The sequence below is a fragment of the Coffea arabica genome, chromosome 1c (genome assembly GCF_036785885.1).
Source record: "Coffea arabica cultivar ET-39 chromosome 1c, Coffea Arabica ET-39 HiFi, whole genome shotgun sequence".
Taxonomy (NCBI): domain Eukaryota; kingdom Viridiplantae; phylum Streptophyta; class Magnoliopsida; order Gentianales; family Rubiaceae; genus Coffea; species Coffea arabica.
The window spans coordinates 45,331,269-45,346,159 of NC_092310.1; the positions used below are offsets into that span (position 1 = coordinate 45,331,269).

Sequence of the window (14,891 nt, forward strand, 5' to 3'; positions counted from 1 at the left end):
TATCCAAATGCAAACCCAAATGAATTATTTATGAAAAATGCATCTGAGTTTTGGGATCCTAAAAATCTTTGAAAATTTTCTTATTTTTCTTATTCACGTGGATGGAAATCAAAATATTTTGTCATATGAATTCATACTTCAATTAAATACTTGTGTATCAAAATTACATGAACAAAGGGAAAAGAAATTCAGTCAATAAAACTATGACTTCACTGATGGTCTCTAAATTCAACCTTATAAATGTTCCCACAGAACATACAATAAAAGAAAATTCCAAGCCGAACTTTTTTCTATCAAGACATGATTAGGGAACCTAAACAGAAGAGCCTCCGTACAAACAAACATTTAAATTGAAAGGACCTAAAGATAAAGACACACAGAATAACTAGAGAGCTGAGACCACCATCCTATATCGTTACAAAAACTTGTAAAAGCAGCTAGGTTTGTTTCCTTGAGAGATGTTGGAACCACCAGTTACAGGTGCCCTAGCATTTAAAATAGTTGTTGCAAGATGGTCAACTGCTATAGCACCAAATGGGGAAAATTCATTAGGGCCAGATGCCGAATTACTCCTTTTGGTCAAGTATTGACATATATTTGTTGCCTCAATTTGGCGCTTATGCAATTCATTCTCAATCTTCTTCTTCATGTCTTCCAGTGCCTTCTCCAACTTTTGAAGTTGCACTAAATTCAGCTCCCTAATTGGAACCTGCCACCAATACTTATGTTGGCCTTCTTTTATCCTCCGATCAAAGATTTCACCGCATCTTCTCTCAGCTTTCAAGTGTTTTTCAACGGCTGTGAGTTTCTTCTTGTGCTCGCTAATATCTTCATGATAATTGGCAACAACACAGCGATTAATGGTACCATGCATGCTGGGTACTTATGAACGACAGATTCAAAAGATAAATGGCCAAAGGAGTAGCCTTCTGTCCTGGAGAGAACACCACCAAAGCAATTTCTGCTTCAGTAAGTGTGCAAAGTTAACTGGCATTTTTGAAAAGGCCATTGCGACGTTTTGAGAAGGTAACCTGTAGGTTGCTCATCATTTCCATTTTCGCTACAGGAACCTTTTGCCTACCCCTTGTCAACTTTTTCGCCATGGCTCACTATGATGAATTACTATGGCAATATTTGAGAAAGAATGGTGTGTATTACGTGAGGCAAAAGGGGCTTTTATAGAAATTTTTCTGTGCCCATTAATTCTTTCTTTCCTATTCTAAAATTGTTTCATATGGCAAGAAATTAAGTCACAATCTTGGAGTCTACCATTCATGGCATTTATTGTAGGATAACAAATTTCCAAACTTATCTAATCTGGTTTATGAGCAGTTTCACAATTTGTATCAATGTGTCAAGAATTGGCATTCAATTATTTTCCTACTTTGAACTGCATGATTTAAAATTTGAAGAATTAATTACACTAAAGCTCTTCATACTTACTTTTCACTATAATTCTACTACTCTTTTTTAAAAGATTTGCAGTTTCATCCCATATCCAAAAATTGAATATTTGATTACTAATGTCATTAATAATAAGCTGATCTCACATACTTAGCATTATAAACTCATAAACAAATAAATCATAGTTGTCCAAATTGTTAAAATCCTCCTCCTATTAAGCTTACTATTTATCCATCCTAAAAATATGAAAAAAAAAAAAAAATTCTTCCTTCCTTTATATTTTGTTATCTCAACATTTCACCTTTGAATTCTCAAGTCCTAGTCTAGTAATTCACATGGACTTTCTAAGCAAATTTTTCATGGTAAATATATATATATATATGTATGTATATTTGAAGTTTAGATGTGCATGTTAACTGTTAGATATACACAATAAGAACCATTTTCGAGGACCAAATAGCTAAAATCATTACAGAAAATTTTAAACATTGGAATAATTTCAGAAACCCACCCTCCCCCAGGTTTCTCATAATATCACTCAGCATCTCTGAAATTTCTAAAATCTCACCTACCTTCCATGTCAGCTTAACAAGATTAGATATCTCCATCAAAGTCCAAGAATTGACGTCATTACTCTTATACTCTTAATAGATATTTAACCATAAAAGGCAAAACAAAAAGTGAATTTTAAACCAAAAAATACAGACAAAAAATAATCAAATAGTTGTCCAATATTGGTCCATATTCCATATATCTCTATATCTAAGTAGTGGTATGATAGCAAAGCTTCAAAGAGAACCAATTAGAAGGAATTTGGTAAGTAATTAACACTTAAAAAAAATTTGTCAGACTAATTTAAGGTAGTCAAGCAAATTTTTTAAGAAATATGTTCTAATAGATAATGTACTTCAAGTTGCACTCAAAATTAAAATAATCTTTTCATACGTATTTGCATGTAAACCCTACTTCTAGAAAAATAATAAAGACAATATTGGAAAGATTAATCAAAAAATGATCTCATGATCAAATATCTAGAGATTACCTATGCTTTTTCTTTTTCTTTTTCTTTTTTGTGAAAACAACATCTATTATGCTAGGTAATAGTTATTGTATTTCTACAAACTTACTCGTTGTTGCATTTATATCAGTTCATATTTTTTCATCTTTACTTTTTAACCCTATTTTATTTTTATTATTGTTATAAGCTTCATAAATAGGATAACATAAGAGTAATATTAGAATTAAAATTTTAGCTCTCTTGATTTCCTCCCAAAGGGCCTAAAATATTACAGAACATATCAATCCAAGGGATATAAGTGAGATTTTAGAAACTTTACGGTGCTAAATGATATTATGAGAAACGTCAGAAGGGGTTTAAACATAACAGGCAATCACCTCAGCTATCGGGAGTGAAAAAACTAAATATCAAGGAACATGTTAAGAATTTCATATCTATATTGAACATTAAACTTTATCTTTTGGGTGAGTATTTAAGAAATATATTAGTGCCTAATTGAAAATTAGTCTACGTGATTATGTGTGATGAAATGGTGGCTAGAAAACATCTTAAAATAGATTTTTTTTTTTAAAAATAAAAACAGAAAATGAATAGTAAAATGTAAAGTAAGCTGACAAAAAATAATGAACCTTATTCCTCCTTGTCCTTTCCTTTCCCTCCTTAAAGACCAACCTGAACATCAAAAATCTTATCCCTCCATTTCTTTTCCTTTCCCTTCTATTCTCTCAAAACATATAGTGCCTTAAAATTAGAGCAGATAAGATTGTTGCTAGGTGTAATTGATTGTAAATCATATATATGCTACATATATGTGAAAAACAAATATATGTATTAACTTTATTTTTTTATACAAAATATACACACACACGTACCTACACACACACATATATATATATATACACACGTGGTCATATTTTATACGTTTATGGGCTCTATATATGGATAAGAGGCTCCAACGGCAATCGCAGGGTCCAGTGCATGGCCAGATTTGTCTAACTTGAGTTTAGTCAGATCTAGACCATTCAATTTTTAAAAAAAAAAAAATTTGAAATGTTATTTTTGAAATTTTGGATTGAATGTCTCAAATCTGGTCGAGCTAACTTTAGTCAGATCTAGATCATTTGATTTAAAAATCAAAAGAATATTTTGAAATTCTAAATTGAATGGCTCAAATCGACCAAATCTTGTCGTGCAATTGGGGTACGGTTGCCAATACCTGGAATACCTGGATCTGTCTATATATACATGTCTAGTACTAAGTACATTCTGGTACACATATGTAAAGAACAAAATATGTATTTACTTTTAGTTGCTAATAATAGTCTACACAACGAAAAGAATTATCCCTCACATCAATAAAAAGTCAGCAATTGACAGCAAGAATTAAGAATTAAGAATCAAGAAAAGTGTACCAATTAACTTGAAAATGTGAACTTCTATGTCAGCTGAACCCACAGCATTAGTGTGTTATTCTATCAAAAGACGAACTAAGAAGTGGTAAACCCATCTTTAAGACACGAGAGGGCAAATATGAGTATATGTAATATAATTAATATTATCAATTATACTAATAATTATACATGTCTACTAATAAAAATTATTAATTAGTTATATTAAATTTACTAATACATTTATACTAAATTCCTAATTACACTTAGGAAAATTTGCCAAATTGATCCCTAACATTTTCGCAAAAAATTTTTTTAGTCCATAACATTTAAAATCAGCCAGAATAGTCCCTAACATGTAAATTATGAGCCATTTTAGTCCTAATACTCGTATTTGCTCATTTTTTCGACTAAAAATAGCACACCTCTGTCACGTGGATATAATTTTAAGGACAAAATCGGAAGATATTCGTTAATCCATGGTTTTAGACTCTGAAAGAAAGAGAATATTCTCTTCAAAACTCAAGTTTTCAATGGCTACTCTTCCATAACTCCACCCACTCCTCCTAGTCAATCTTGAGTCATTTTCCCTGCACCTACTCTATCAGATGCATTCCACCATCACCACTAAGCCAAAGCCTCATGATCTCAAGAGAACCAGAAAACTTGAAGTTTGAAGAAGGTGAAATTTTGCATTTTGCAATCCTTCACGAATTCCCAAATTGTTGAATCCTTCAGAAGCTGCGATTGTCCATCCTAGCATTCTCCATACCGTTCTTTCCATCGTTGATGATATCCCATCCTACCGCAAGATTTTTATCAAAAGTCTATGGTTTTGTTACTTTCAAGAATGTTGAGTCTTTCTTGCTTGCCCTAGAAAACCCCAGCAATAAAATTGATGGGTTTGTCAGCAATAAAATTGGTGGAGAATGTACCAACCAACTGAGATGAGTTTTGAGACTTTGTTAAATTATTTTGAGAGGTATGGTGAAATTGAAGAAGGGCTTGGGGTTTGATATGGGGACAGGGAAATCAAGGAAAGTGCAAAAGCTATTTTGACTGAGAAGGTGAAATTTTTTTATGGTTTCCGGCTAGTTTGCAAAATGGTGTCGAGGGAAGGGAGATAATTAATAGGAATCCAAAAGAGGTTTTGCCTGTAAAACCATGGATAACGAATGTTTTCTGATTTTGCCCTTGAAATTATGCCCACGTGATAGAGGTGTGCTGTTTTTAGTCAGAGAAATGAGCAAATACGAGTATTAGGACCAAACTGGCTCATAATTTATATGTTAGGAACTATTCTAGCTGATTTTAAATGTTATGGATTAAAAAAGTTTTTTGTGAAAATGTTAGGGATCAATTTGGCAAATTTCCCTTACACTTAACACAATAACATTTTTTCTCAAAAAAATACCATAATGACTTAGTGATTGCATTTATCTCAAAAGTGAAAATTTGACTATTTTAGTTGTATTTGTCTCATCATATTGGATTGTATTCAAATAACTTTCGTTTGATTGTTTTTATGGATTTCAATTGTGAAATTACAAAGGATAATGACTTTATGATTGTTGATACTTAAATACTTGATTCTTTGTTAAAATTTGACTACAATAAAATTATAGAAAAAAAATTTATTAGCCCCCGCAGGTGGCACCGCTAGAGAAGTGGGGCGGGGTGGGGCAGGTGAGATTAGTGAGCAACAGGGAGAGGGGCGGCCTAGTCCCATTCCATCACTTAAAAAAACCTGAAGTAACTGCTGCAAAATTAGCCTGCATACTCCTCCATACGAATCCAGCAATCATAGTTTGGATTGTGGAGAACAATTAATTGTGGGAGATGGACAAATTTCAAAAGGGATAATTTCAGAAACCTCCCCTGAGGTTTCTGACAATTTCATTGAGTTCCCTTGAAATTTTCAATATTACACTTACCTCCCTTGATGATAGACAATGACCATAATAACCTTCATAACTTTTCAAAAGACAAGCCATTGATAAAAAAGGAAAAAATAACAGAAAAAAGGAAAATAAAAAAAGGAAAACAATTCTTCTTGATCAAGCCATATATTGTGGCCAAACTATTTCAGTCATGGGCATTAAATTGTAACCTTCTATCACTCAAATATACTAATCAAAGTAGATGTCTCCTTCCTTCTATCACTCAAATATGCTACTGCTATTGATGATAATGGAAGCAATCATTACTACCAACAACCCAAGTGTTCATATCATTGAGCACAAAAAAGCTACTAGATTATGGAAAAGTTTAATTTGATAAACTATACTAAAACTACTACCCCAAACTTGCACTTTGTTGATGTTTTGCCTAGTTCCTCTTAATAGAAATCAAATTTGTTCTCAATAAAATTGTGTCAATTCAGAGAAAAAAATGTGGACTGATTGAGTATGACCAACCCAAATGTTGAGAGTAGAGGTCAGAAGAATATTGGTAACTGAGGGCTTGGCCGTTTGAGTGAGGAAAAAGCAAGGATTGTGAGTTTTATGACTAACGGCTTAGTAGGCAATATATGGAAGAAACCTATAGAGAGGTAAGATTGTGAAGGTAAGAATTACAACAGTGGATTTTGGCATCTAAGACAGATTTTCTTCGGAAGAAGAAATCATAAGAGTTTAAAGTTTGGATGGATGTAGAAAACCATGGGGATGGAAAATATCAAGACATTGATTAAGCAATAAAACTCATAATTTTGGTAGTATACAAGTGTATTCTTGACTTTTAAAAAATTTTAATGATTATTCATATTAAGGAAATTTAGATGAGGGCAATTTTCGGCATTAATATACTTTTTGATCTTACATCATCGAGGTGAAACCCAAACCTATGTTTTAGGGAAGGTATGTGTAATTTTTAAAACATGAGGGAAGCTATCTGAAATTACTAGAAATCTCAAGGGAGGTTTCTGAAATTATCCCATTTCAAAAGGGATAGGAGGGATTGAAATTGGGACCCAAATTTCAACAAGTGAAAATTTTTGTTGTATTTTTACATGTTACTATTTTAGTGTTTACATTTATTATTTTAGGGTCTACTTTTGTAATATCAACATCTACATTATGTTATGCTTCTTTTGGATTTCAAGTGAGTTAGTAATTGGGAAGTATTGAATTGGGTGGTAAAATGGGAGGAATTGTTAATAGAAAGTCCTAAATTCAAGATGTCCCACTTACCAAAAAAATAAAGTAAGTTAATAATTATCTCAAAATTTTGATAGTACATTCCTTGTCACAATAGAGCAAATCCAGAATCAAAATCCAAAAGCAACATAAAATATGTTTCTGACTTTCAATTTTTTTATCAAAAATTACAATACTAAAGATAATTAAGAACATCAAAAAATAGTTTTTTGGATATAAAAAGGTAAAATTAGATCTCCAAAATCAGTTGAGAACAAACCTATAATTTATGGCTCTTAGTTCAAATTCATCACTATACTAGCTTCCTAGAGCAATTGTTCCATTCCCAAGTCCCATCCCATGACTCAAAAATGCTGAAGTAGCTGCTATGAAATGGCCTTTTCTGCTTTTCCACAAGGTTTTAAAACCTAGCTCAGACCACCCATTCAAGCCGATTGAACCTTTGACCAGTGGCTGTCCAAGTCAAGTTATGTGTCAGGCTGCAAATTGTATGTCCTTACGCGTAATAAAGGCTCAAATTGAGCATTAGACAGTTAACTCAATAGATTAGCAAAATGATGCAGTTTTGGTCTCGCTTAAGTACTAGCAAAACGGTGTTTTTCCAATTAATGAGGTCATTAGGTAGTTAAGTCGGTTGTTAGCTATCTGACAAAAGTTGTTAGAGTCAGTTATATAAGTGGGACCCACATTAATGAGAATAACAGATACAATCATTGATTTCATTCCCTCTCACTGATTCCTTTTTCTTCTTCTTCATTTCCTTTGCTTTCAATCCTCTGTTTCCTCCCCAATTCTTCTGATTTCTTCCTGTTCATCCAAATTCAATCCTAAAAATTTCAAAATTAACCTCGAATTCGTGACAAAGTGGTATCAGAGCAGTAGATCCTTGGAATCCATACCATAGTTCATGGCAGAAAGCACTAGATTCCACACAATAGAAGAGCAAGTCAGGAAACAAGAAATCAAGCTCCAAGAGTTAGTGGAATCCCTACATGCATCCAAATCTGAGCACCAGTAGAGCAAGAATGACTTGAAGATGGAGCTTGAAGAAAACAACAGGCGGATGGAGAGCCTGTTAACAGGAATGGAGCAGAACTTCAATCAGATTCTTGAACAGAAATTCAGTGATCTGCTGCTTAAGATGATACCTGGCAAGGAGAAGGCAACCGAAGGAAGTGGCAGAATGATAAACCAGACACCAATCCTACCAACTCCAGCAGCTCATCAAAGATTACCAGTAGATTGTGAGGCTCAGAGGACCTTCAGGAAGGATTGGAGTAAGTTTCAAATTCTAAATCCTCCTAAGATTGATTTGCAGATGTTTACTGGAGAGAATCCTAGGGAGTGGTTACGTAAATGCAACAAATACTTTCTGAACTATCAAGTTCCAGATGAGCACAAAGTAGATATAATTGAAATGTACTTAGAAGGCAAGGCTGACAAATGGTTTCAAGGAATTAAAATTGAGAAACCTAAGCTAAATTGGGAAGAATTTGGGGAATTGCTATGTCGTAGGTTTAATGATAGGACTTGTAGAGACATAGTGAAAGAATTTAATAAGCTGCATCAGATAAGGAATGTTGAAGAATATCAGGAGAAATTTGAAGAATTGAAGGCCTTGATGGTGATAAAAAATCGAAATATGGATGAGAATTATTTCATTTCTAGTTTCATAAGTGGACTGAAGGAAGAGATCAAACCTATGATCAAGATGTTGAAACCTGCTACCCTGGCTGAAGCATTCGAACTGTCTCAATGGCAAGAGTATTCCTTGAAATTGCAGAATAAGAGTTCTAAAGAGAATGTCAAACCTCCAGGAGAAAACAGGCTTGGATTGTCAAGGAACACTACCATAGCACAGGGAGTTAACTCATATAAGATTCCATTCCGCAGCAACACTAAACATTCTAAGTTGGCAAATCTGCAGGAAGGCACTAAGGATCCTAGGAGGCTTTCTGCACAAGAAATGCAGTATAGGAGGAATAATGGATTGTGTTTCAAATGTGGAGAGAAATATGGGGTAGGCCATCAGTGCAAGGTTGGCCATACAAACTACATGATATTAGAAGAGGAAGAGAAAACTGCATTTGAAGATGCTCTGGGGGAGCAGGATGAACATACTGGAAATCCTAGTCAGACTATGGAAATGTCCTTGCATGCCTTATCTCAGGCCTTCAAGAGAAAAACAATCACACTCACAGGAGTTTTAGATGGGGAAGAGGTGCTCATCTTAGTGGATACTAGAAGTTCTGACAATTATATCAGCAGTGAGTTGGTTATAATAAAAAAAATAGCAAATACCGATGGGTTGATCAGCCTTTCTCTATTATCATGGGGAATGGAACTTGTGTTACCAGCAATGTTGTTTGTCCTAGTGTGTAGTGGAGTATTAACCAACACCATTTCAGTTCAACCTCAAGGTGATGGAACTAGGAGGATGGGATATAATACTAGGAGTGGACTAGATGACACGCTTCAGTCCTATCACATTTGACTTTCAACAGCTTAGGATATCATTGCACCATGAAGGAGGGGAGATTCACCTACACGGGCAAGCAGACAATTGTGACATGGACCTGATCAGGGGCAAGGACTTGAGGACATTCATTGAATACAAAAAGACAGATGTGCATGGCCATGACTTCTCAACAGAGGGAGGAAAACAGACTATAATCCACACCATGGGAAGTACAGGAACTACTGCAGGAGTATGAAAATGTATTCCAATCTCCCAACTCATTACCCCCAAGTAGAAGTGTAGACCATGAGATACCCCTTAAACCAGATACTCAACCATCCAAACTCAAACCTTACGGATATCCTCACTGCCACAAGGAGGAAATAGAGAGGCAGGTGATTGAAATGCTGCAGAGAGGCATTGTAAAACACAACAACAGTCCCTTTGCCTCTCCTGTGTTACTAATCAAGAAGAAGGAATGGACCTGGAGGTTCTGTGTGGACTACAGGAAGCAGAATGAACTCACTATCAATGATAGATTTCCAATACCCAATGTAGATGAATTGCTGGATGAACTAGTAGGATCTGTGTTCAAAACCAAGCTGGATTTGACTGTAGGTTACCATCAAATAAAGGTCAAACCCCAGGACACCTTCATGACAGCCTTTCAGACTCATTGTGGTCACTTTGAGTTCCTGGTCATGCCCTTTGGCCTCACAAATGCTCTTGCAACCTTCCAATCATTAATGAATCAGGTATTTCAATCTTATCTGATGAAGTTTGTCCTAGTCTTTTTTGATGACATATTAGTATATAGGCCCACACTAGAGGATCATTTCCAGCATTTGAGAATTGTAATGAATCTATTGAGGGATAACTAGCTATATGTGAAGAAATCCAAATATGCATTTGCTTAGAAAAGGATAGATTACTTAAGACATACCACCACTGACAAGGGAGTTAGCATGGATGATTCCAAGGTCATTAGCATCTTACAATGGCCTGTACCACAAACTGTTAAGGAGTTGAGGGGGTTCTTAGGTCTAACTAGCTACTACAAAAGGTTTATAAAACATTATGGACTGGTGTACAAGCCTTTGAATGAACTGCTCAGGAAAGATAGCTTCAAATGGAATCCACAGGCACAGGCAGCCTTTGAACACTTGAAGAAGCTGATGTGTTCAGCCCCAGTTCTTAGTTTACCATATTTTAAGAAGGCATTTGTGGTTGAAACAGACGCCAGTGAGGGAGGTCTTGGAGCAGTCCTAATACAGGAAAGGCACCCATTGCCTTTCTGAGCAGAGCACTGTCAACCAATAACGTGGGACTATCAGTTTATGAAAATGAACTTCTTGCTCTGGTGATGGCAGTCACAAAATGGAGGCATTATCTGGTGGGGAGTCACTCTATTATCAGGACAGATCATCAGTCATTAAAGTATTTGCTGGATCAAAAACTGAACACTACTCTCCAGCACAAGTGGATGACAAAACTAATGTGGTTGGATTATGAGATACAGTATAAAAAGAGAGCTGAAAATCAGGTTGTAGATGTCTTATCTAGGAGACATGAAGCTGCTTCAGACCCTCCACTCAACTCACGCCTAGCTATTACTGTAGTGAGACCTAGCTGGATTGAAGAATTGCTGAAAAGCTATGAAATGGATAACCACTGCCAAGACATCATGGCTCAGCTACTACTAGATCATTCAAGTGCTTCATGCTTCAACAATAGGAGGACATTCTAGACAGAAGAGCAGTTGGCAGAAGATTAAATCACCGTTTTACTGGCTAGGAATGAAACAGGAGTTGATAACCTTCATACGAAACTGTGATATATGCCAAAGAAACAAATCTGAGAATGTGCCTTACCCTGGCCTGCTGCAACCAATTTCGATTCCCACACAAGCTTGGACTTACATTTCCATGGATTTCATTGAGAAGCTACCTAAACCACAAGGTTATGATACCATACTAGTGGTGATTAATAGATTCACTAAGTTTGGTCACTTTATTAAGCTCACTCACCCCTTCATATCCAAGGTGGTTGCACAAGCTTTTCTGGACAACATATACAGGATGCATGGATTACCTGAATCCATTATCACTGACAGAGATAAGGTTTTCACCAGTGGGTTTTGGAAGGAACTATTCAAGGTTATGGGGACAAAACTACACTATACATCCTCTTATCACCCTCAATCTGATGGTCAGAGTGAAAGGCTCAATCAGTGTATGGAGAATTACTTGAGATGCATGACAGGTGAAATGCCATCACAGTGGAGCAAATGGCTAAATATGGCTAAGTGGTGGTACAATTCTACCTATCACTCCAGCCTCACTATAACACCATTTGAAGCACTATTTGGATATAAACCAGTGCCTTTGCCATTGGGGCCTTATTTAGATTATGTAGTACCTGCAGCTTCCAATATGCTCCAGGAAAGAAACAGGATCTCCAATTGCATAAGGGACAACCTAGTCAAGGCTCAACAAAGGATGAAATACTTTGCTAATCAGCACAGGACTGAGAGGTAATTTTCCGTGGGAGATTGGGTGTTCCTGAAGCTTCAACCTTATAGACAAATGGTGGCAGTAAGAAAGTGCCTCAAGTTGTCTGCCAAATACTATGGACCTTTCCAAGTTGAGGAAAAAGTTGGTTCAGTGGCCTATAAACTGAAGTTGCAAGCAGGCACTAAACTACACCCTGTGTTTCATGTTTCATTACTTAAGAAGAAGCTTGGACCAGTGCAAGGGAGCTCCACCAAGTTACCAGAATTGAATACACAAGATCAATGTCCATTACAGCCCGAGGCAATCCTGAGCAGAAGAGTCATTTTGCGAAATGGGCAACCTATCATTCAGTTCTTGATTATGTGGAATCAATTGGAGCCTGAAGAAGCTTCTTGGGAGGACAAATCCTTCATTGAACACCAGTTTCCTGCATTCCAAACTTGAGGAAAAGTCTATTCTTAAGGGGAAAGGATTGTCAGGCTGCAAATTGTATGTCCTTGCACATAATAAAGGCTCAAATTGAGCATTAGACAGTTAACTCAATAGATTAGCAAAACGATGCAGTTTTGGTCTCACTTAAGTACTAGCAAAATGGTGTCATTCCAATTAATGAGGTCATTAGGTAGTTAAGTCGGTTGTTAGCTATCTGACAAAAGTTGTTAGAGTTGGTTATATAAGTGGGACCCATATTAATGAGAATAACAGATACGATCATTGATTTCATTCCCTCTCACTGATTCCTTATGCTTCTTCTTCCTTTCCTTTGCTCTCAATCATCTGCTTCCTCGCCAATTCTTCTGATTTCTTCCTGTTCATCCAGATTCAATCCTAAAAATTCTAGAATTAACCTCGAGTTCGTGACGTTATGCTTCAAACCAAGTGGGGGTCAAAAAACCGCTTTATTTAGTGAAACCAATTGGCTCAGAGTCCAACCAGTAAATTGTCGAATCAAAACCATTTTTTCTAAACCAGCCCGATTCATTTAATTGGTCAAATTTAAAAAAAGAAGACAAAAATTTTTAAAAAAAAATAGAAACTAGTTAGATAGCCACAACCTATAGTTAACTCAAGTCAAGACCCAAGATTCCAATCTTCTTCCTTTCTTTTATCTCTAATTTTTTACCTAATTTCCATCAGTTTCCTCTCTTCCAAATCATCCCTCTCTTCATCATCTCACCATTAATCTCTTAAATTCCTCCAACAAAGTTCAATTTTGTGCCTAAACTATATGACCAAGTTTGATTTCCTAATCTATGATTTTTTTATTTTACTTTGTAATTTACTAATTTTCTAAAGTAAAATTCTTGTTTTATTTTATTGATATCAAGCTTGTCACATTGATATAATCATAGATCTTGTTTTTCTTTGCTTTTCTTTTAGTTTGTTTTATAATATATTTATTAGCAAAATGACCATAGTTATGATCCTATGTCTTTGCCTCTATAGTGGGAGTACAAATTGCAAATATGATAAAAGTAGTGATATATAATTTATTTTTTATTTATTTATGACATCACGAGTTGGAAACCGTCAACCCAATGGTTGAACTAGTGACTTGTGACCTTTCTAGTTCAATGCATGGTTTGGGCTTTAAAACCTTGTTCCTCTATATGGATCTAGGTTCTCTGGGATCATAGTTTGGATTGTGGAGAAACGATTAATGGTGGGAGATTAACAAATTTGAAATTGGATGGTAGGGATTGAATTTGAGACACAAATTTCAACAAGTGAAAAAAAGTATTATATTTTTACTTGTTAGTATTTTAATGTTTACATTTATTAATTTAGGATCTACTTCTGTTATATTAGTGACAGGTGTCGAGTCTGTGCAATAATAATTATCTACTCAAGAAAAATACAGATTTTGTATATAGCGGTGAGTAAGGTCGAATCCATAGGAATTGGAGATAATTCGTTTCTTCTAGAGTTCAAAGTATGGGGGGTTTTAGGATTAAATGCTAATGAGCTAAATAAATCACATGCAAAAAAAAATTTAATTCACAGAAATAAATGGGGAAAATCTAGCCAAGTGTACACTTCAGAAATAGTTCATGCACTGATCATTGATGCAAAAATAATTCTAACATTTATTAATAGATTGGTTATAGTTGTCATACACGCGATAAACAACCAACATTTCCTTACTTTCTTGATAGCTAAGGTACGACCGTTTACTATTTCTCTAACTCAAAAACAACCCTAAATACGACCGTAGGATTTAATTTCTAAATTGCATTAAGAATTAGAAAGGCTCAATCCTAACTAACAAACACGCTAAGAGGGTTTGTTTAAGTTAGATCGTATGTTTCCCTGACATAAACCCAATTACGCCAGTTGCTACTGAGATAGAGATAACGAACAATTACGGATTCAATTATCCCTATTTAGCAAAATAGCCTATATGAATAATTGATTATTGTGCACTAATCAATCATACACAAGAGCTGTAACAATTAAAAACAGGAATGATATAAATACCAATAAATGAGAAAGTGATTAAAGTAAATTCGATCTCACAGTAATTGCAGAACCAAATCTTCAGTTGTCCCTTGACTAGAATTAGGAGGTTAGTTCTCCATTAATGGAGAACAACCATGCGAAAAAGCTATCTGAATCTTACAAAATTGTTCCTGGCCAAATCGGCCAACTAGCCAAAAAATTAATAATCCTCCCAAGAACAAAGCAATTGTGCTCTTTTTATTCTCCCGTGAAAGAAGATCACTCCGAATTTGTTGCTGGCTGAAGTCTTAATCACCCGAGATTCGGCTTTTTCTCCTTCCAATCCGTGCAAAGCAAATCAAAGACAAGAAATTGCTAACTATTGCCTTCTTTTTCGTCTCTAGCTACGAAGATGCTCCCCTCCTTTTACCGAATTTGCCTCCTCCCAATTATCTAATTGATTGGTTTCATAATACCAATCCAACTCTTAAAAAGATTCCTATTACAAATCAA

General features: G+C 35.2%; 1 protein-coding gene across 1 annotated transcript; it reads right to left on the reverse strand.

Annotated features, from left to right (window-relative positions):
- Positions 1 to 415: 415 nt before the first annotated feature.
- LOC140005560 (uncharacterized) lies at positions 416 to 874 on the reverse strand. Its single transcript, XM_072046569.1, has one exon. The coding sequence runs from the start codon at positions 872 to 874 to the stop codon at positions 416 to 418; it is 459 nt and encodes a 152-aa protein (XP_071902670.1).
- Positions 875 to 14,891: the final 14,017 nt, after the last annotated feature.